The 21,260-nt window shown below is 34.1% G+C and overlaps 1 protein-coding gene across 9 annotated transcripts in view; it reads right to left on the reverse strand.

Moving 5' to 3' along the window:
• The window catches only part of PDE4D (phosphodiesterase 4D), a 1,171,348-nt gene that overhangs the window by 288,369 nt on the left and 861,719 nt on the right, over nt 1-21,260 (reverse strand). The window contains exon 1 of one of the 9 annotated variants that reach the window (XM_039870229.1): nt 16,648-16,996. The exons of the other annotated variants lie outside the window; for them this stretch is intronic. Within the exon in view, the coding sequence (XP_039726163.1) occupies nt 16,648-16,736 (89 nt within the window). The 5' untranslated portion in view covers nt 16,737-16,996. Of the gene's footprint in view, nt 1-16,647; nt 16,997-21,260 lie in introns of those variants that run through there. 9 annotated transcript variants of the gene reach the window in all.

Consider the following 21,260-nt stretch of genomic DNA (forward strand, 5'->3'; position numbering starts at 1 on the left):
TTCATTTAATCATCAAGAAAATTAATCTTAATATTCTGAAAAGTAAACGGGAAAGTATGAATTTCATTGTTCAAATGTACATGTTAAGAATGACTCCAGAGATTATGGTTGATCATTATTCTTTGAATAAAAAGAAAACATAAAAGAGTTTTAGGACCTTCGGAATGTAAGTTACTCTCTTCAAGCAATTGGAGACTTGGAGATTAGTGTCTTGAGTTTAGCTAAAGCTAAATGTTTTGTTTCCTAAACAATATCTTGAAAAGCTAACATCTATATGAACTTCTCTTTATCCTGAATACAGAAGTGTTTACTTGACAAAGAAGGTCATGGCATTTATTCATTCAATATTTATTTTTATTAAAAAAAATTTAAAGAAGATGTAGTTTTGCCAGACAGAATTTGGTAGACAGGAACATATTGTAGTTTGGTCACTATTAGCCTTTTGATATTCTTTTAATGTCACTATTGTTATATTTTTAAAGACTTTAGTACAAGTGAAAGGCATTCATAATTACTCTTTTTATTTTTTTTTAAGTTTATTGGGGTAACATTGGTTAATACAATTATATAATTTTCAGGTGTACATTATCATTTGACATCTGTATATTCTATTGTGTGTTTACCGTCCGAAGTCTAGTTTTCTTCAGCTTCCATATATTTGATTCCCTTTACCAACTTCACCCTTCCTTATACCCCAATATTTGACCTCCTTACCCTGTCTATCTCCCCCCTCCACCCTCACCCCACTAGTAACCACTAGTCTATAGTCCTCTGGTAATCACTAGTCTATAGCGCATGTCCATGAGTCTCTGTTTGTTTGAGGACAAACAAACAAACTTATTTGCTTATTTGTTGCTTTTAGGTTTATATCCTATATATAAGTGATACCATGTGGTTTTCAACTTTTTTCTGTCTGGCTTATATCGCTTAGCATGATTATCTCGAGGTCCGTCCGTGTTGTCGCAAATGGCAGTATTTCACCTCTTCTTATGGCTGAGTAATATTCCATTGTATGTGTGTACCACAGCTTCTGGCATATGGTATATACCCCATAGATGTTAGGTGTTTTTGCTGCTGCTATTTCAACCATCATCTTTAAAAAGGGGAATTATGAAAGCTGTTGTACATTTATGGGGTATGTACCATATGCCAGGTACTATACTAAGTACTTTACATAATTACAACACTAATTCCCACGGAAACCTTATAAGTTAGGTACTATTTCTATTTCCATTTTCATATAAGGACGCTGAGGCAGGGAGAGGGTACACAGCTAGTAAGTGGTTTGAATCAGCTAGTAGGCAGTAGACTGACCTGGTCTGACTCCAGAGACCAGGACTGTGCCTCTCTTGGATAAGCAGTTGGACTTTCATCCAGTTGTACTAGGATTTGGACACAGTTATACTAGAACATTCAGAGTGGTTTCATAAGGTCATTTATTCCTCCTCCAAAGTGGCTCATAGGGAATTGTGAGGGGACATGGAGAAATGTTAAGAGGTCCTGTGGGCATTTGCTTAAAGCTAGGAAAAACACGAGAATCCTTCTTCATCTTGTGGGCACTATTACTGACGACCTTCGTTTCTCACTTTATTCATGTTACAAAACACATGACTGTAAACTGTTTTTCTTTGGCAGTGGAGAAGGATATTGTAGGGAAGATACTTGAGAAAATTCATAGGTGAAAAATCATGAGAACCACTTGTTTCATATGATTTTATGTGAATGTTTAAGATAATTTCTCAAGGATTCTTTAAGTTTCCATTAATCTATGATGCTCACCAGCAAATGCTGCATCCCATGATAACATTTTACATTCCTATGTTATTTCACAAACATTACCTCATTTGATTCTCACAGCAAACTTGTGAGATGACTAGGAAAAAGAAAAGTACCCCTACTTTACAGAGGCAAAGACAAGGATCCAAGGCTATGTGGCATACTAGAAACAGAACCTAAAAGTTAGCATCTAGGTCTCTAATCCAAGTCAATAATAACTTTCATTAACGCAAAGATCTTCTGTTGTATATAGTCCATGGCTTGGTGAAAACAGTCTTCTCAGTGAACTAAATTTTGCACAAGGAAATCAAGGGCTCGACAATCTCATATCTTTGTTTAGTGTATTTTAGGATTCATTGAAGTGTGAAATTTAAAGGAGCTGGTTATCTCAAAGATTGTCTGGCTAAGCAGAGCCGAGAGAATGCATGTCATTAGCTCTTGAAACTTGTTACCATTGAGTTCATGATCCTAGATTGTCTTTTTTCTGTGAGAAAGGTAGAGGATCCTATCTCGAACCTAAGATAAAGGATGGTAGACATGAAAGGACTATGTTTAGGATAGTAATCAGGAACTCTTGTGGAAGTATGTAGCTTCTAAGGCCCCAGGAGACAGGTTGTGAGCTGAAGTGCCCCTGAGAAATGCTCAGTTCCAGAATAGAGAAAAGATAAATAAGTTAAACTCTTAAAATTTTATTTTTTTACTTAACTCTTTATTTTTCACTGGAGCTCTTTAAATTCATCACTGCTGTAGTAATTATTGAGTCTGTTTTCATGATCCTAAAAAATTGCATCTTTAGCACAATTTATGGAAAAAAAGTCAGAAAATAAAAATGCAAACTAAAATATATTATGAAACTTTTATCCATCATGCAACCAGCACCAGTTGCGTAACTACTCATATTTCTGATGGTGATGATGTAACCTGTCAAATGCAAGAGGCTCCTCGATAGTAATCTGTCTAAACATAGCTTTCACTGAATCTCTCTGAAGCACACACTGAATATAAGAATAACCAAGCAATACATCCAAGTGTATTTTTGAATTCTAGATTTGATTCTCTGATCAAGCTAGAAGTGAATGAATTATGTTTGAGAGGGAAAACAGAATATATTGCTTTTCTTAAAACTATTTCAGCATAGAAGCATTATTTTGCAGAGCGGTTCCAGGGACCAAGGTCTCACGGGTACACTTTATTAAATGCACTTGGGAGTCACACAGATCTGAATTCCTATCACAACTCAGAATTGCTGTGCAACCTTGAAAGAGTTATTGAAATACTCCAAGTGTCAATTTCTGGAGGTTAACAACGGGTCAGTAAATTAAAAAAAAAAATACTGGTGAAAACTACATTATATCCCTGACATTCAAATGTATCTAGGATTTCAACAAATTCCCAAATTCACTAATTTCAATATAGGATATGCTTTTCCCTTAGAAAATTTGTAAAATAAATAGTCTCAATGTTGCCACCTGTTACATTATAGAAATGTTTGTCGTCTTCTTGCCTTTTCTGAAATCTCTACTTTCATTAACAGCCCTGGTTTGCTAAAGTTTTAATTTTCACTTTAGCAAATTTATGAACACTCTATGAAAACTGGAGTTTTCTGGAACTTCACAGAATGTTAACTAGAACACTCTATGAAAAATTCCAAAACCTTTTACATTTTCTGAAAGCAAGCATATGGTGGACTATGGTGGACTTGTTTATAGAATTCGATCTCATTTATCACTTTAAATTTCATAGTTTTCATCATTTTTCTAAGAATTACCATTTTCTTAGCTGTTTTCTTTCTTGTCACTTCTGTCTAATCAGTGCTGTCCAAAGGAAATATAATGTGAACCATAAATGGGAGACATATATGTGTGTAATATTAAATTTTCTAAAAGCCACATTTTAAAAAGTGTTCTTAAAAACCAGATAAATTTAATTTTATTTTACTTGACCCACTCAATGCAAACTATTAACTATTTATATACACAATCATTATAAAAAATTACTGAGGTATTTTTCACTTTTGTGGATACTAAGTATGTGAAATCTGTGCATTTTACATTTACAGCCCATCTAATTTGGATTAGCCACAGTTCAATGCTCTGTAGCTAGTGCTATCCCGTTGCACAGCTCAGATCTAGATTAGGAGTCAGCTTTCTTCTGGGGGCAATTTTTCTACACAGATGCAATGTGTTTATCACTTTAGAGTTACTGCATTGTAAAGAAGAATTGAGAACAAGGAAACCGTATTGTGATGTGGATACTAGGTGATTCACAGACTCATTCAATAGGTAAGTAACTTAAATTCACAAAAGAGTTTAGTTGTACATGGGATCAAATTACTACCTGTCATGAAGCCCCAGAGTTCCTCATAATAGCCCAAGTCACAAAAGCAAAGAGGTTATTGTAATTGTTTTGCAAGCAGAAAAAAGCAATAATAGTGATTTGAAATGTATAAAAATTACATTTTGAAAATATATGTTAAAGACCAGTCATGTATATAATACTTAGCTAGGTCTTGACATTTCAGAATAGTTACTAGATATGAGAAATCCAACTTTCCTGGCAGTGGTATGTATGTATGTACACACAGACACATACATACATACCCATTTTTATAAATATATATGCACATACACATGTATATATGTATGGCATAAATCTCACCTATTTTAAAAGGGATGGTGGTTGGTGATTGTTATTTTCTTTTTCAGCTTCATTCCTCATCTCCAACAAATAGCAGAATCTACATCTGCATCATCTTATCTGCATCATTTCTCCCAGCTTGCATTCATCTTTATTTTTGATACTTTGTGGTTTTAGTGGCTCTTGAGAGAGGACAAATACCTTTCTCTTTTAAACTGTAAATTATCATGTTTGGACTTGTTTCTTCATATAACTTTTACTAGTCCATTTTATTTCTCTGATTTATTAAACTGAAACTTTAAAAAAATCAAATTTATCTTAATAGAGTTTAAATTTTTGTTTTGATAATGTGATAGTTTAACTAGTAATTGCACATAAACCAGTTGAATCAACTGGGCAAGTAAATAGCCCATTAATTTCACATTAATCTATTAGAAACTAGGTATCAGGGGATCTCTTTCTTGAATCCCCAGAATACACAATGTAAGGTGAGAATTATTCTTTATTTTCATATCCATCCTTTTGCTTATACTTGATAGCATTCAAAAAAAATTATTATTCGGAAGAATAATGTTAGCAATATGGACACTTTTCAAAGTCTGCCAACCCCCAATTTAAACAACATTCATCAAAGTTGCAAACAAAATTTGGGGCTTTATATGTCTAGCAGATTTACATACTCAATATTTGTTGAATCAATGATTGAATTGCATATAAGTTCATAGGGACACTTAACTATTCTTTGAGCTTTTCTGAGCTTTGTGTTGATATCACAAATACATTCTTAATTATGGAGAAATAGTTAGGCACATATCCTGAGTCATTTATAGTTTTATTATACTTCCACAATGTATTTCTATAAACTTACAGAGATATAATAATTATGTAGTCTATACATTCAGTTTCACATAAGGCTCATGTCAGAGAAGTAACTTGCCTGATGTTATATAATAAGCTAAGAATGAAAATCTCATTCAGCTGGCTGCTGTTCTTCCAAGCAAATTTTTTACTGATTTCACATGGAGCCAGACATTTGTATCTTATTTGTATAATTTACTCTATCTGAAAAATTCACTCTAACATCTATATCCTGTACCCTTTCTACTCAAACTGGGGTCCAAGGACTAGCAGTATGGACATAGAGCTCGTCAGAGATCAGAATCTCAGGCCCTATCCTAGACCTACTGGATCAGAGTCTGCATTTTAACAAGAGGCCCAGGAGATAAGTGTGTATATCAAAGTATTGGGAGGCACTGGCCTAAGCCACAGGATGTAGTATTCAATTATAAACTGCCTTGTTCTTTTCAGCATACTGTCAGTTTCTCTTCAGTTACTGGTGCTGGGCCTAAGCTAGATTTCATTTAAAAATAGTAAAATAGTTGGAAAAAAAAAAAAGAAAGAAGGAAGAAAAACCTTTCCGAGGTAAAAATAAAACTTGAAAAATATCATGTCCTTTGTCTATTTTTCAACGTTCTATTTTGCTGTCAGATTCTTCTATAAAGAATCACCTGAAAATAAATTTCCTAATGGAGGTCAAACTCTGTCCTGTCTGGTGGGCTGATCTGTATTCAATGAATACAGGGCTGATTATCTACTTAGAGGATGATTGTTGTCTCTAGTAATCGCCTTTCTTTCTGATTTTGGATATTTTATATCTTGTTGTTACCCCTGGCAGTAGGCAGGACAACAGGGAGTTCAAAAGACTGCTGAGCCATTCTGCTTTTCTTTAGTAGTTTTGCTAAAAGATTTGTTAGATTGAAATACTGGTTAAAATAAATTTTGTGGACTTTAATTTGCCATACCACAGCAATAAATTTTAATTTATTCTTGACAAAACAATTAATGATTTTAAGCTGTTATTTGGTTTATATTGAAATAATATTTTAGTGACCTGAAAGAATTAATATGACTTCTAGTAGGGGCCAGGGAGTTATTTAGGAACTGAGAAATGTTGGTTCTAAGGATTATATTTTTAGGAAAACCTCAGTTCTGAGGAATCTAAAAGTAAAACTCAAATAGAACTTCCAGAGCTGAGTAAGGCAGAGATTAAACTTTATATCCTTATATAGAAACTTACTTTTCAAAGTTCATGATTTGAATTATCTGTCTGATAATAAAGTACCAGACAGATATTGCCTAAACTTTCCTTTTTGTTCTACCTAATATGCCACCAACCAGAGATCCTTAGGACTGAACTTTGAAAGCTTCAGGAAATTGGACCCACAGTTATTACACATGCTAAATCTCTCCAGTCATCATCTAGAAATTAATGATCACATTCTGACATGGTACAAACTGAAACTGGGTTAGCTTACGTATTTGATGTACCAGAAGTCAGATTGATATCATAAATCAGTTATGATGAACTTTAGAGGTGATGACATACAAAAGGGGTTCATATGCTACCAGAATCTTGACATCTTAAAAAATAAAGACAAAACTGACAAAGAGGAAACAGAAAAACTGACTTAAATGCATGAGTAAAAAAAATTTTTGAAAACATCTATACCCATGTACCATATCATGACTTGTATTGACTATGCATTTGCTAGTATGTTTAAACAGGTTACGTTACCTTAGGAAAAGCCTGAAACAATTTCTCACAGAAATAATTTATGTAAGAGAAAACTTGATTTAAAGTAAGCACAGAATATATAACTAGAACTAAAAGTAGGAGATAGAAATTTTAAAATATAACAAAACATTATTAATTTTACTAATGATTATTTGTTCTCATTTGTTTTTGTCATTTGAAATTTGTTATTATTTATCTAGACAAATGAATCTGGATAAAATATAAGAATAAGATCATAGATTCAACCGAATATAACTCAAAAGGAAGGAAAATTCTATTTCTTTTCAACAGATCAAGTTTTCTACTATAGTCACTTATTTTACGGTTGTGTACTATTCATCATAAAGAGAAATAGAGTATGAATGGCTCACTATTACTCATAGTACTCCTGGAAAAACAGGTCTTATAGATTAGAAGATCCATCTCCATAAATGAAAGGCATTATATGACATTGCTATTAATAATCATTTATTAAGATGCTGTCATTGAAAATGTAATACCTAGATGGCCTACACTTTGGTGAAGATGTGGAAAACTGGAACACTGCTCTGGAGATTACAAAAACGGTGCAATCACTTTGTAAACATACCTAAAAACATATGCCCAACCTATAATCCAGAAATTCTACTTTTTAGGAAATAGCCAACATATGTGTATGCATTCAAACCTACACAGACTCCATGAACATTTGTTTACCAAGGGACATATCTTAGAATGTTCATAGCGGCTTTATTCGCAATAGCCTCAAACTGTAATACACAAGTGTCTGTCAACAACAGAATGAATAAGTAATAAGTAATTTGACATATATTCACTTGATGTAATACTATTACAATGAGAAGAACAATCTGCAACCACACAAAACAACATAGATGAATCTCACTTTCACAGTGATGGCTGAAAGAAGCCAAAACAGAAGACTTTATAGTATGAGTCCAGAAAATGTTAAATGTTCAAAGGCACACAAAACAAATCCATATTCTTGGAAATCAGGATAGTGGTTATGTTTGGGAGCATAGTGACTGGAGGGGAACATTAAGGGGTATCTTTGGCAGCTGATAATGTTTTCTTCTTGATCTGAGTGCTGGTTATATGAGTAAAAACAGCTAAGCATTTTTTTTTCTTTTTCACCTAATTGCACATTAACACCTATCTTCTCATACCAATTGATTTCTTATAGAGCGCTAAGGGTTACATATAAATAACAAAGAAAAAGTTCCTTTTTTTTCCTCCCACCAACACTGGGAAGGCAAAATATATATTTTTAGGTCATGTAGAGATAACACAAACATTAAGCCTTTTAAGTTCATTCCAAAACACAAGATAATTTGTTTCCCCAGGCAATAATTTCTTTTTTCCTTTTCTTGACATTTTTGTAAGTCAGATCTACCTAATGTTTCTGTTGTCTCAGCCCACATGGATTTCTTTAGGAGGATGTAGCTAATGTTTCTTGCCCCTGAGTATCTCAGACAACCATTAGGAAAGCATCATACAAAAGAACAAAAGTTGTACAGTCATTTTTCTCTCCTTGACAAGGGAAGACAGGACAAAAACATGCCCACCAGAGCACTAGTGGCAACTAGCAACTGCCTTTGCTCAAGACATTTTGAACTTTAGGACAAAGAGATGTTTTGTTGTTTTTTTTTTTTAATTTTTGTAATAAAAAAGATTCATGTAGTAATTTTCTGGGAAATAGTAAGAGATAGAAAAAAATATTTTTTATGAGTAACATTTTCATCCTTTAGCTTATCTGACATCAGGGCAGTGATAATTTCTGGAACCCACGGATGAGAGTTTTTTGTCAGGTACAATCCAAAGATGGCAGAAGGATATTTTTGTTACATTTTTCTCTCCCCTAAAGTGACCACCCTTTCACTAGAGAATGTTTTTACGTCATTAAATTAATGTGATTCTTCAACAGGACATAAATTTTCCCTTTGGATGAGAACACTAATCAGATTCAGCTAGTTTTTCATTCTCTATCTATATAAACACTATGTGAAAAGAAAAATTTCTGAAAAACCAAGGATATTTTTCAGAGTTAAACCTTTCCTCCTAGTCAACCTATTTTATTATCCTATATAAACAAATTCTGCCATTACATTCCTTTATCCATAGCAACTTTCAGTGGATAATTCACAGATCAATTAAAGACAAGTTAATTGTCAAAAGAGATCAAGCAACAAGCATTAGAAGCACAATTTTTTACAGGCAGCATCCTAAAAATTTATGTGTTACAGAAAAGTTTGGTTCTGGTTGGCTCTCCTTCTAATCCAAGATTTTAAATTTGTATGATGACGTTTGAAAATAAATACATCACATAATTACTCTTAGCTTATGACAACTATGTTTTGCGGGCAGATGTGGACAGATATAAGAAAAAAAGTACTACTATAGAACGTATTACTGGTATTGAGTTTTAACTTCCAACTTTTTTACTTTATTGTTTTCTACATTATTTCATTTTGAGAGTTACATAAAATAATGTAATAAAATGTATATTGTAAACTGCTCCTCCTCTTCTTCTTACTCCTCCTTCTCATATTTTTTACAATAAAGATGAAGCAAAGACAAATTTGTTTAAGAGATTGGAGTCTCATCTGACCAAGAACACAGTCAGTAATGATGTCAATATTCATATGGTTCCACTGACTTGGTGCCATTCTGAGTTACGCCTTGTCTGATTAGGACTCAACTTTACTCGCAAATAAATGGAATGGATAAGTTTCAACTCAAATATAAATAAATAGTCACATTTTTTAACGAAGACTTCCTTGGCTTCCCCAAGCAGAATCTCCTATTTTATTTTATTTAGTTGTTAACGTGTTTATTTTCTGCCTTCCTCCACTAGAATGTGGAGGAAGCTCTATGAAGCAGAGACCTCATCCATTTTTATCCTCATTATATCCATATTAGGTAAATATGTTAGGTGGCTAATAAAGCACCAGTCACAGTGATATGCTGCAGTTGTCCATACCAGTTGGCAAAAGCGAACTGTTACATTTTCAAGAGTGTTTATCAGTTGGTTGTTACATCTAACAACTATTATAAATTAAATTACATAAAGTTACAATTAAATATTATTAAAAAGAATGGTAATAAATATTCGAAACTCATCACTACCTAACAATTTGACTACATTTTACTATTATCTATGCTCTTGAGGTCATTTACATCTATTGTATCTGTATGTGCTATCATACTTCTCTCGCCAACTCCACATGTAGTGTCCTCTGCTTGAAATTGTCTGGTGGGAAAGTTTTTCTCACACTGATTATCAAACACTATGAATAGGCTTTTTTTTTTTTGGTGTCTTCAGAGAGAACTGTTAATATTATTTGGCACACTACTGACCAGTCTTATAGGCATTTAACCAATAGTCTCTGAATGAATGCATCCATCTTTTATATGAATTCTGAGTGCACTTGAACATTTTATTCATGGTCACATCGGTTCTTACTTTTACAGAGTTTATTTCATTAGCTCAACACAAAGCTTACCTTTCTCAGGTAAGGTTCACTTCCAAGTCTTTTTGGTATGTGGCTTACATACATGTCTTTGGCATTCGATTGACTTCACATAGTCAAGACCTAGAGAAGTCTTCAGGTTTTTAAATCTAAAATGATGAGTTTGAGCAGATGAAATCTTGGGTCTCTTTGGCTTTAACTCTTTAACTCTCTGTACCATGAATATTGGGAAAGAAAGCAGAGTATGCCCACTCTTGTCAGGGGTCTAAGAACATTTGCTGATTGGCTCATTCATTCAATACATACATATCAAGCACCTACTACATGCCATACACACTTCCAGGCCTTGTTGACAGAAAGTTGAGCAACAAAAGACAAAAACTGCTGCCATGTGGAGCTTACATTCTAGTATTAATGACAATTAACTTTTATGTGCCAGGCATTATATATGGCTAACATACACATGCCCTTTTACAGGTGAAGAAACTAAGGCACACTGAAGTTGCTTGACCAATGTCTCACAGCTGTGCATGAAGGTGTGGAAATTGGAACCTCTGTAGTGTGGCTGTAGAGCCAACCAATTCTCAACCATTACTTCACAACCCCTTCTGAAGGTGAGGCTGTTTATATGTGAAAGTTGCTTATTAGGGAATTGTTTATAAGCCAGCTGTACTATTCTATTCTGTAACCAAGAGTGGTCCCGAGGAAAATAGTTAACCTCTAAATGTATTTGACCAAAAAAAATTGGTGAAATGATAAGGAAACTAAAAAAAAGTGCTATAAAAGTGATAGTAGGTAGGCCTAATTTTATGTACATATTTCATTTAAGGGCACAGTTATCCTTCAAAGCAGGCATTTTTATTTTCCATTTACAGACATAGGATTTGTTAATGGAGGTTAGAGAATCGCCCAGACAGGAGAGCAGCAGAGTTGGCATTCAAGTGTGGTCTATTTGGCCCCAAAGCCAAAGTCCTGACCATACCATGCTGTTTCTCCCACGTGTGTAATAATCGTTAACCATATTGTTATTCTTGACTGTTGTGTTGTCTATAAGGTAACTACTTTTCTCATTTTTAATTTAGCTAATATTTCTCACAATTTGGAATGTCATTAAGAAGTTCAGTTTAATATTCAAAACAATGTCAATGGAATAAATTGGCATGATACAGGATGAAATTGACCTCTCCAGCTCAGAGTCTTCTGGTTACTTTGAACAGCTGGTCAAGGAGTAACATTTTGGCAGTGAAATACAGATATGTGACCAATGTTTGGGCCATATAAAATGAGCCCACAAAGCAAAACATAGGGAGAGAGTGGAAGCAGGCCATACAAAATCACTGATTAGTTCCTTTTTTTTGTTTTTTGTGTTTTTTTTTGGCATAAGAAACATATATTATGATGCTTTTGTTTAACATTACTTTAAACCAATATCAACTAAGTTCAAAGACAGTTTAGATAGTATTTAATAAATTTATATTTTAATTGATTACTAAGCTCTGTTTTATAGCAAATTACGAGGATTCTTAAGTCAGAGAAAGATTCTGAGTTAAGTAAACTAGGATAAGTATGTCTATTAGAATTATACTTCCCGTTATGGAATTCCTCCTTTTGAGGTAAGGAGAGGATCTTGTCAGCAAATGAGAAATAGAAGGGTGACTATTTAGAATTCTAGGCTCTAGGACAGACTGCCAGGGTTCAAACTTGGGCAAGTTTTTTAAACTCTCTCTGCCTAGTTTCCTCATCTGTCAAATAAAGGCAATGCTAAGTCTACCTTGCGGTGTGTTTTGAGGGATAACATGAGATGATGCACATTTAGCCTTGGGAACATTGTCTGGCATATAGGAAGTTCCAAGTGCAAATTAGGTATTATTTTTACTTGACTTTCTGACCACAAATGTGTCTGGTCTCTGATCCCTGAAGCTTCAATTCTTCCTCTTTTATTTGGTGGTAATTATACCTATCCTCAGCTATAGGGCACTAAAAACAAGTTATCACATCTTTACATCTGATAATCTTTTTTTTTTTTTGTAAATGCTATGTAATAGGAAGTACTAAAGTGGTACTTAGAAAAATTACTTCTCAATGTATTGATCAGTTGGTAGCCCTCATTTCTCTAAGGCTCAGGCTCTAGCCAGCACTTTCTAGTGGACATTATGAGGTTTAATTTCACAGACACTGATGTCCTGCTAGTAACAAAAAATAACTAAAAGACCATATTCTTGTATGGTCTGCGCTTATATACTATAAAATCTCCAGATCAAAGTTGCAGATTTGAGCATAACTTTCTAAGAGCACAGGAGCTAATTTAAGGTCATCTAGTGCTTTTTTGTTTTAGCACATATTGCTCTACCTTTTAATCACCTGAATATCATTTGTGCTTGTGTTTCTCAATCTGATTACTAATTCTTTCTACTCATCAGTCTATTTCGCATTTAAAGTTTTTACTTGTTAGCCCTTCTACAAGAAGTATAAGTATGCTCAAGTGAGTTTAATTAATCACCTATTTGGCAGCTCTTAAAATGCTGGGGCAAGATGTTGAAACTATTGGCAAAAGTGAGATTTGGAGATTTTCTGAGAATTTCAATTATATAGTATATCCCATGACCCCTATTAGTATAAGAGGCAAGAAAACAAGAACATACTCTTTGTTTCTGGCCAGTGAGATACTATTGGAATCATCTCTATCCTACACTTAAATGTACCTTGGATGAATTTCTTTTCTATTTGCATAGCATCTGCTCCACAGTCACCACATAAAATGTTCTTTTTAACATCCCTTTCTGAGAAGACAAAAAGTAGAAAGTACTGTTTGGGTTGGAAGACAAGACCGTTAGTAGAAGAATAACTTCTATTTAAAGTTTCCTTAAACATGACTATAATTTTAAACAGTGATATTAAAAAAAAAAAAACTGCGCCAGTGTTCCTTTTTAAAATGTCAGAGTTTACCAACCTATGTCTTATCTTGATTTCTTATTCTTCCTTTGCTTCTCAGATCATTTCCCCCCAAATTTTAAAGGTACTATATTGAAGCCTCTAACGTATATTCTCTCACATTATTTTCTTAAATCCAGCATGAACGCATCATTTCTCCCTCACTTTTAAAACGGATATGAGAGATACAGCTCTAAAGTAATAATTAGCACTCATTCCAGGTCCACAGAGGAAAATTAGCTTCCTCGCTATATAAATCTCCCTCTCCATCTCTCTCCTTCTCTCTCTTCATCACATCAAATATGGCTTAATAATCTATATATTAAGCATATTTGGCTTTTTTCTAAAAAATTGTTTTACCCACAAAAGACAAAGATTTGTCATCACTGAAAAACTACTTACAAATCAGTTTTAAGCACTGAATAATTGTCCAATGTTGTAAGTATTCCTCAGGGATCAACTCACCAAATGTATATGATTTGCTATTACTTTAATAAATGAGACTCTTTAACTGAATTTCACAGTTTACTGACTTGCCTTCTTTTTATCCTGAACACTATCAAGGAGTGAAAATAACACCAAAGAATAAAATATTCCAGCTTAGAGCTAAGTGTATCACCAGTATCTTGCATTAATACTTGTTCAATCTTCAAAGAAAAAAATGACATACTAGATACATTTGAAGTTTTTAGAGTATATAAATATTGTTCTTTTACCAATCTTATAAAGGAGAAACTCAAAGAAGATATGTTGGTCAATGCCCCATTATTTCAGTTACTTCAATAGTGGAATCATAGTCACAGCCTCTCAAAGATCAAGATAATCTTAAGCTACTTCCATGTTTTAAAGATCTCGTACATTTTTTAAAAGATGAAGAAATGCAAAAACAGTATAGCAAAATTGTGGGCTTTTTAAATATTTACATTAAATAACACTTTTAACTATAGGATTGCTATGCCATAAAACTACCATTTAGATGATAATTGCAGAATTTAAGTGTGCTTGGGCACGTGCATATGTGTATGTGTACACACATATATACATATATTGGTCATAATGCATTTGAGGTGATTCATCTATTAAACGTTTAAAGCTATATGATAAACGTCTTCTTTCATTATTGCCAGTGTATAGCTGTAGCTGAATGCATAATCTCCTTTTGAGCACTGAGGGCCCTCTGAAAATGTGAGCCCAGAAGGACCTACTGACCTCCTAACCCTCTAACCTTCCACAGAACTCTTGGTCTGTGATAGGCCCTAATCATATCAACAAGTTGATTTTGCTAATAAAGGGGTGATACCAGCTAGGAGAGTGCAGGAAGATGCTTCATCAAATATGCATTAACGGCTCTCCTGCTGCATGTAGGGGAGCCTGGAATTTATATTTCAAATAGAGAGTCAAATTAAGACCCACAGAACAGTGAAGGTGGTACATAGAAATAATTATTGCATGGGCAATTAATATTCAAATTAAAAACAAATGAATGGGGGACAAAGATGCCCAAGCTGCAAAGAAGATTGGCTCATGATGGCTATTTGGGGTGTCATCTTCACCTCTTAAACTTGTTATGAAAGTGTCTTGTTGAAATTACAATCACAGGGCATTTAAATACATGGAAAACTCATTCTTAGATATTCTAGTGCTTTTTGTATTTTGGAAAGGATCAGAACTTGAACAAAGGAAATTTCTGTCAGGCCAAGAAGGCAAGTTTCATAATCTATCTGCAAATCATACAGTAGAGCTTATTAAACTCTGCATTACTTAAATTTCTAAAATTCTTTAGTCCAACATGTCATTGCTTTTACTCTACCCAGCAGTTTCATATTTATGATATTTAGCAAACTGTTATCAGATCTCAATGATGAGGAGAGTTAGAAGCACCATCTATTGGAAATATGCATAGCAATGCTCACAAATCTTTGATGAGCATACAACTTAGCACATAATAAGCATGAGATGCAAATAATAAGCATGAGATGTACATTCAGTAGACTGTAAAGCATACAGTAGGCATTTAATTTCTAATGATGAACCATATTCATAACTGTAACAAATTACCATAATTAATAAAAAATGGTATTTTTATTTTGAAATAGAAATAAATGGAGGTACTACTTATACTTTTAGCTGCTAACTTTTATTTATTCCTTGTCAAATTTTGCTTATGCATTGTTACTAACGAGGTTTATAATTTGATTTATCTGATTTTAGTTCCCTAAAAAATCCCAAGGGCCCTATCTTCCATACTGTCTAAAGTAAATAAATAATTCTCATGAATTATTTTTATCCAAATTTTGAATGTTTTCTATGCAAGTAAATCAGGATGTATTTTAATCCAAATTTAATGCACAATTCTCTAGAGACTTTGTAGTTTCTAGATATGTTGCATTTGGCCTAAATAACGAAGACCTGATTCTGGAGATTTTGCAAACAACCTCACCTCTATTTGCTTCTGCTGAAATAGCTTTTAGTGCTATAGACTAACCAAGAAGAAACAAAAAATGTGTGAGGTTATCAATCTTTTCCTTTTAAATATATAGAACACTAAAGCAAAGAAATAAAAAAAAATTTCTTTGTATCTTCCTTTTTTCCTAGTTATTTAATTAAAATAAACTAACTTGAATGAAAACAAAGATGTTTATTGAGGTCATGAGGTCAAGATTTTTTATATGATTTCTATGGAAATCTTTAGAAATAGAAGATAAACAACATATTTACTTTGATTTCATGGTGTCTAATTCTCCTGAATAAGACTAAAACTCTGAATTATCACCTAGACCACAGAGAAAATTCCCACTTTCCCAAGTAAACATACCCTGAAACACTTATAAACAACACAATAGTGTTTGTTGCTGTTATTGCTTGTTTGTTTGTTTGATTAAACAAGAACTTTTTCCTGACATTTAAAGGGCTAACTGAAGTTAGAATGACCAGTTTCCGTTATTTAAGGTCTTTAGGCATGCTAATACAATTGTTATCCAGACAACAGCAATAGAAAAGCTTTTATTGAGCTCCCAATTTAATTTCTCAAAGCACCTCTTAGAGTTAGTCAACTTCCTTCTACTTCTGCACGTTTGTACACACACCCAACTATTTTAAGGTTCATGTCTTCTTAGTTCATATTTCTTATATTGCTAATTGAACACACATTATAAGTTGAATAGATCAATGCAGAGCCAAAGCTTATTTGCATAGGGCATAAAGCTACAGAGGCAGATGAAAAAAAAATTCCTACCAGCTACAAAAAGTAAAGAGCGATACCTGTAGGACTTTGAGAAACGCAATCTTGATTTAGCTCTTGGAGATGGTCCTAGCACTGTGGCTCCCTGAAGATCCCAAACAAAAGCCATTTGTAAAGAAGGTGCCAGGATCACTGGAAACAGTGGGAAATCAGAGTTGGTGTAGGGCCTTGGGACCTAAGGGCCCCAAGCTGAGCAGGAGGCACTTGTGGCTGCCTGAGGGCATTTCCTCTGTGTGGTGGTATGCACTGACAGGGAGGTGGCGGGCTGGCTGAAGCAGGGCTGGAAAGGATGGCCAGGACTTCCTGCAGCGTGACACTTGCCCTTTGCGACAGAGCTTGCTTCACTCAGACCTTATCTCATTAATAACGTGAGTAAGGCTCCCTTGCAAATTTGTTTTTAAATATAGCCCTGATTAAACAGCATAGTCACATGCCACTCCTGAAAAGCACAATACACACAGAGTGAAAAGTATAATTGAAGTGGGTGAACCTTTTTATCAAGTGTGAAGTTAAAAAACAAAGTAAACAGAAGGCCTTTGCTAAAACAAACAAACAAAAAAAGTAAATACAGGCCCACGACTGGGAAATTTGACAAAGATTACTAAATGTCACAAACTAACTGCCAAATATCACTTTCCTTATTTCAACTTTTCTTAATAACAGTGTTGAACATCATTATTAGCAAACCTTCCACAAAGATTTAATAGGCTCGAAAATACGAGCACCTCCCTGCAAGTCAGTGTGAGAAGAAAACAGGCAGATCACTTTCAAAGTTTTTGGCAGCTTTTCCCTCAAGGAGATACTGCGTCACTTTGCAGAGTGAATTACAATGCACGACTTTGACAACAAAGATCAATTTTCTTGTCCATTTTCTATTCCCTGGAAACATTTCTTAACTCTGTGATAAATCCCTTAAAACAACTTTCTTACAAATTAAATAAATGATGAAAGCCCTTCATGTTTTATGAGTCCAGCACATTTTGGGGAGGCATACATTTCAAGATATTGTGTTCAAAGTCAGAGGACCCTAATGCCGTCATCAGTCCTCACCACCAAGTGATATTTAATGTTAACAGTGCAGCATAATTCCATCGGTCCCTGTCCAAACACTGCCCCACCGGTGACCTCAACTGTAAACCAAGGCAGAGCTCCACTTCTCTGGGATAAGATTAGAGAGGCTTGGAGTGCCGGAGAGTGAGGTTAACTCACTCTGAACTGGACAAAACTGACCATTAGTTAAACTTAGTGATCACCACTCTATCTGCCAAACTTTGTGACACTCCCACAGCCCAGTCTATCTCTTACGCACCCAAGGAGTCCAAAATATTCATGTAGTTTACATAAAAGCTCAAGTCAGTAAACATGACAATCATTTTCACAACACCATCCAGTACACCAAGGGTTCTTGAGAACACTGCAGGTTCCATATCAGCTTTGGGAATGAGTAACAGAAAACATTTTACAGTTTCACCTCTTTGTTATCTGACAGATGGGCTAAAAGAGTGGGTAAGTAAATGATAGCTCACTGAACAGCAGCAACCTCGGGAAGCCAAGAGTTCAAAAATAAACACATTCTCTTTGAATCAACTGGTATCAATTTTAACACTTCACAAACTACACCTATTTGTTTCTGTATGTAATCCTCATTTCACAAGTACAAAATTTGCAGTCACCTTCTTGGTAATCTTTGAGGAGGACTGAAAGGAGGCCCATACCTATACCAGCCTGTTATTTTGGTGTATGAAATTCCACTATTATTATTTCTATACTATTTAATTTCCAGCTCTTAGGAAATGCAAACATTCTTGGTCAAGCTGACACAGAGCTGAACAACTTGGTGTTTAGTAGAATGGCTTCACCTGAGACTGAAGTCATCCAGTATAAGAGAACTGGGAATCTGGGTGAGGCGGGGGAGATGTCTCTGAAAGCTGGCAGGGTGGGGTGGATTAGTGTGGAGTGAAGTGGGTAGGAGACACTCCTGCGAGAGAGCAGGAGAAAAGATATTGCAAAGATTTACTTCTTTCACTTTCTATGCAATACAAAGCTTTCATTCTTTCCAGTAACATTTTAAATTTTATGAGTGAAGCAGCATCACTGGTTTATGAAAATGAAAGCTGCAGTTCATACATACAACTTTAGAAACAGAAAAATGCTACTTGTAGTGTTCCCATCTTCTCATCCAGGCTAAAGCTAGCAACAGGTATTCTGACTAATAGTTGTCTTTATGCCAACTTACATTTTTAGAAGAATGGTCTGTTAATTGGTATCTAATTGCTAAAATATAAGGGCATAATAATAATGGAGAATGAAGATACTATAGAACGTCTATCTTTTTCTAAAAGAAATGTACACTGAAAGAGATGCAAAATTGTCCTTTACATCATTGTCAAAACATTTCTTTCTTCTACCTCCCCGCGCCCCCACCCTGCTTCTTGAAAGCAATCTAGAACAGTCTAGCAAGATAAAAACAATGGAAGTCTAAATGTGAAATTGTGACCAGGAAAATTTGGTCCTTTTTCCTAATGTGAAACTGGATAAAGATAGAAGAAGTATCGGCCAATGTTAATGTTATTTTCTTCCTTAAATAATTACTTACTTACCTTCTCCTTCCCATTTCTTCTGTACTGTTATGCATAATCCCCCTTAGGTTACGAGGCCTCAGAAAGGTCATGGAAATAAGCTACTTATATTCTGAGATTAATCATGAGCAAATTTAAGCCTTGATTTCAAGTATAAATGTCAATATTGTTTTGAGAAACTGGCTAGTACTTTACAGACATGAGAATTTAGACAATTAATTTTTTTTTTTTTATTAAATAAGATGTTCGCTAGGATGAACCTTTGCTGTCATTATATTTCAAACAGCTGTTTATAACTTTCACTTCATGTATAATAAAAGGTAGAACAGAAAACAAAGTAGAAATCTTTTGAATATTTTAATTTGTCATATACTAAGCATTTATTTTCCAGAAGAATTTTTAGCAAAAGCATGATTAAATGGCAATGAGAAAAGTTCCATCCCTGAGACAAACTCTTATACATTGGAAACTAAACTTATGTCTCAGGGAAAAACCAGATTCTGAAATTTGAACTTTGCCTCTACCCAATTGTTATCCACATAATTCTTAACCTCCCTAAAATCTCAGCAAAATGCCTACCTCCTGTTAGTAACTTAGGTTTTGTATTCTGCAGGGCTCTAAACAAGGTATCTTTGCCTCTTGAATATTTCTGAGATTTTGGATCCAAGATTCCAGATGTTACAAATGGCAAATTTGGGGTTTGATGTCTGATGATAGAAACTCAGAATTTCCTTTATAAGAGTTAGAGCTACTATGAATCAAATTGAAAATTCCACATTTAAAAGTGGGAGAATTTAAACATAATCCACATAAGGCATTTGCTTTCACACCAAGTCACTGTTTGACAGGTGGAGGAAGAAGGTTTGAGCTAAACTTCAGAGAAACAGTTACATTAACGAAGTTGCATTATGTTGAAACACATTGCCTCAGGAAACCAGAGTAGGCAGAGATATGGTTCAGGATAATGCTGTATTTTGAAATAGTTGCTGGCCGCAGACTGAAAGATAGTAGAAGTTAATGTAGAAGCAAAGAACTTCATTTACATTTCATTTTTATTTATCAGCTACCTCTGATAAGAGTTTCATTATAATAATCCTACTTGATCTGTTGCAAGAGAGCATACCAAAAAAAAATTTTATAACCAGACTTGAGCACTTCTGAAAGCTAGTATTCATTCAGCGTAAGTAATTGTGGTTTAAATAAGGCTTTTTATTGCACTAACATATCATAATCAACTATCACTTATACTCCAAATCGAAATGCTGTAAAATAATGCTATCATTTTCTGTGAATTGCTTTCAAATAGTCATTTCCAATCTTATATGTATCTACTTGATGTAGAGGTCAATTATTTCATTTCTGAAACAGAGGACTATTATCTTATAAGGTAAGGTATAACACAGTGGAATGCTAACAGAATTGATGACGCCCCCATAGCCTTAAGAGCATTAGGAAAGCATTCTCTGTGTTTTCAGCTGTTACAAATACAACTTTTAATCATATATGTCTCAGAACACAAATAGAAATAAAATGTAATTAAAAGGCTAAAATTATTAAGTCATAGTATAAAACAAATGATGTGAAGCATGATTAAATATAAGAATACAAGACAAATGAAAACTATAGATTGTGAATGAAAATACTTTGCTATCACCTCAGATTTCCATCTAAATTAGAGTATTTTTAGGAATGTTTTAGCTATTTGGAATATAATTGAATCAAGCCAGTTCTATCCAATAATGCATCAAGTTCCTTCTAAATACTTGGATAAATGGAGGTTAAAGGAAAAAATTCAAGGAGGAAGAAACGGAAGGAAAGGGAAATACATTTTATGTTTATTAAGTATCTACTAAGTAATTGATAAAGTCCTGGGAGATTTTTTCAAGTAGTCAACAAGAAATATTTCTAGAATCAAATTTTTAAAAGATTTGAAGTTAATATAGGCAAATCACTTGAAATAAAGAACTAAACATGATGTTTTTAAATGTGTGTAAAAATCTTCTGGGGTCAGTAATTGTCTATACATTTTTTGGTATACGAAGATTTTTAAAGTC

Source organism: Pteropus medius, unplaced genomic scaffold, assembly GCF_902729225.1.
Source record: "Pteropus medius unplaced genomic scaffold, Ma_sr-lr_union100, whole genome shotgun sequence".
NCBI classification, from domain to species: Eukaryota; Metazoa; Chordata; class Mammalia; order Chiroptera; family Pteropodidae; genus Pteropus; species Pteropus medius.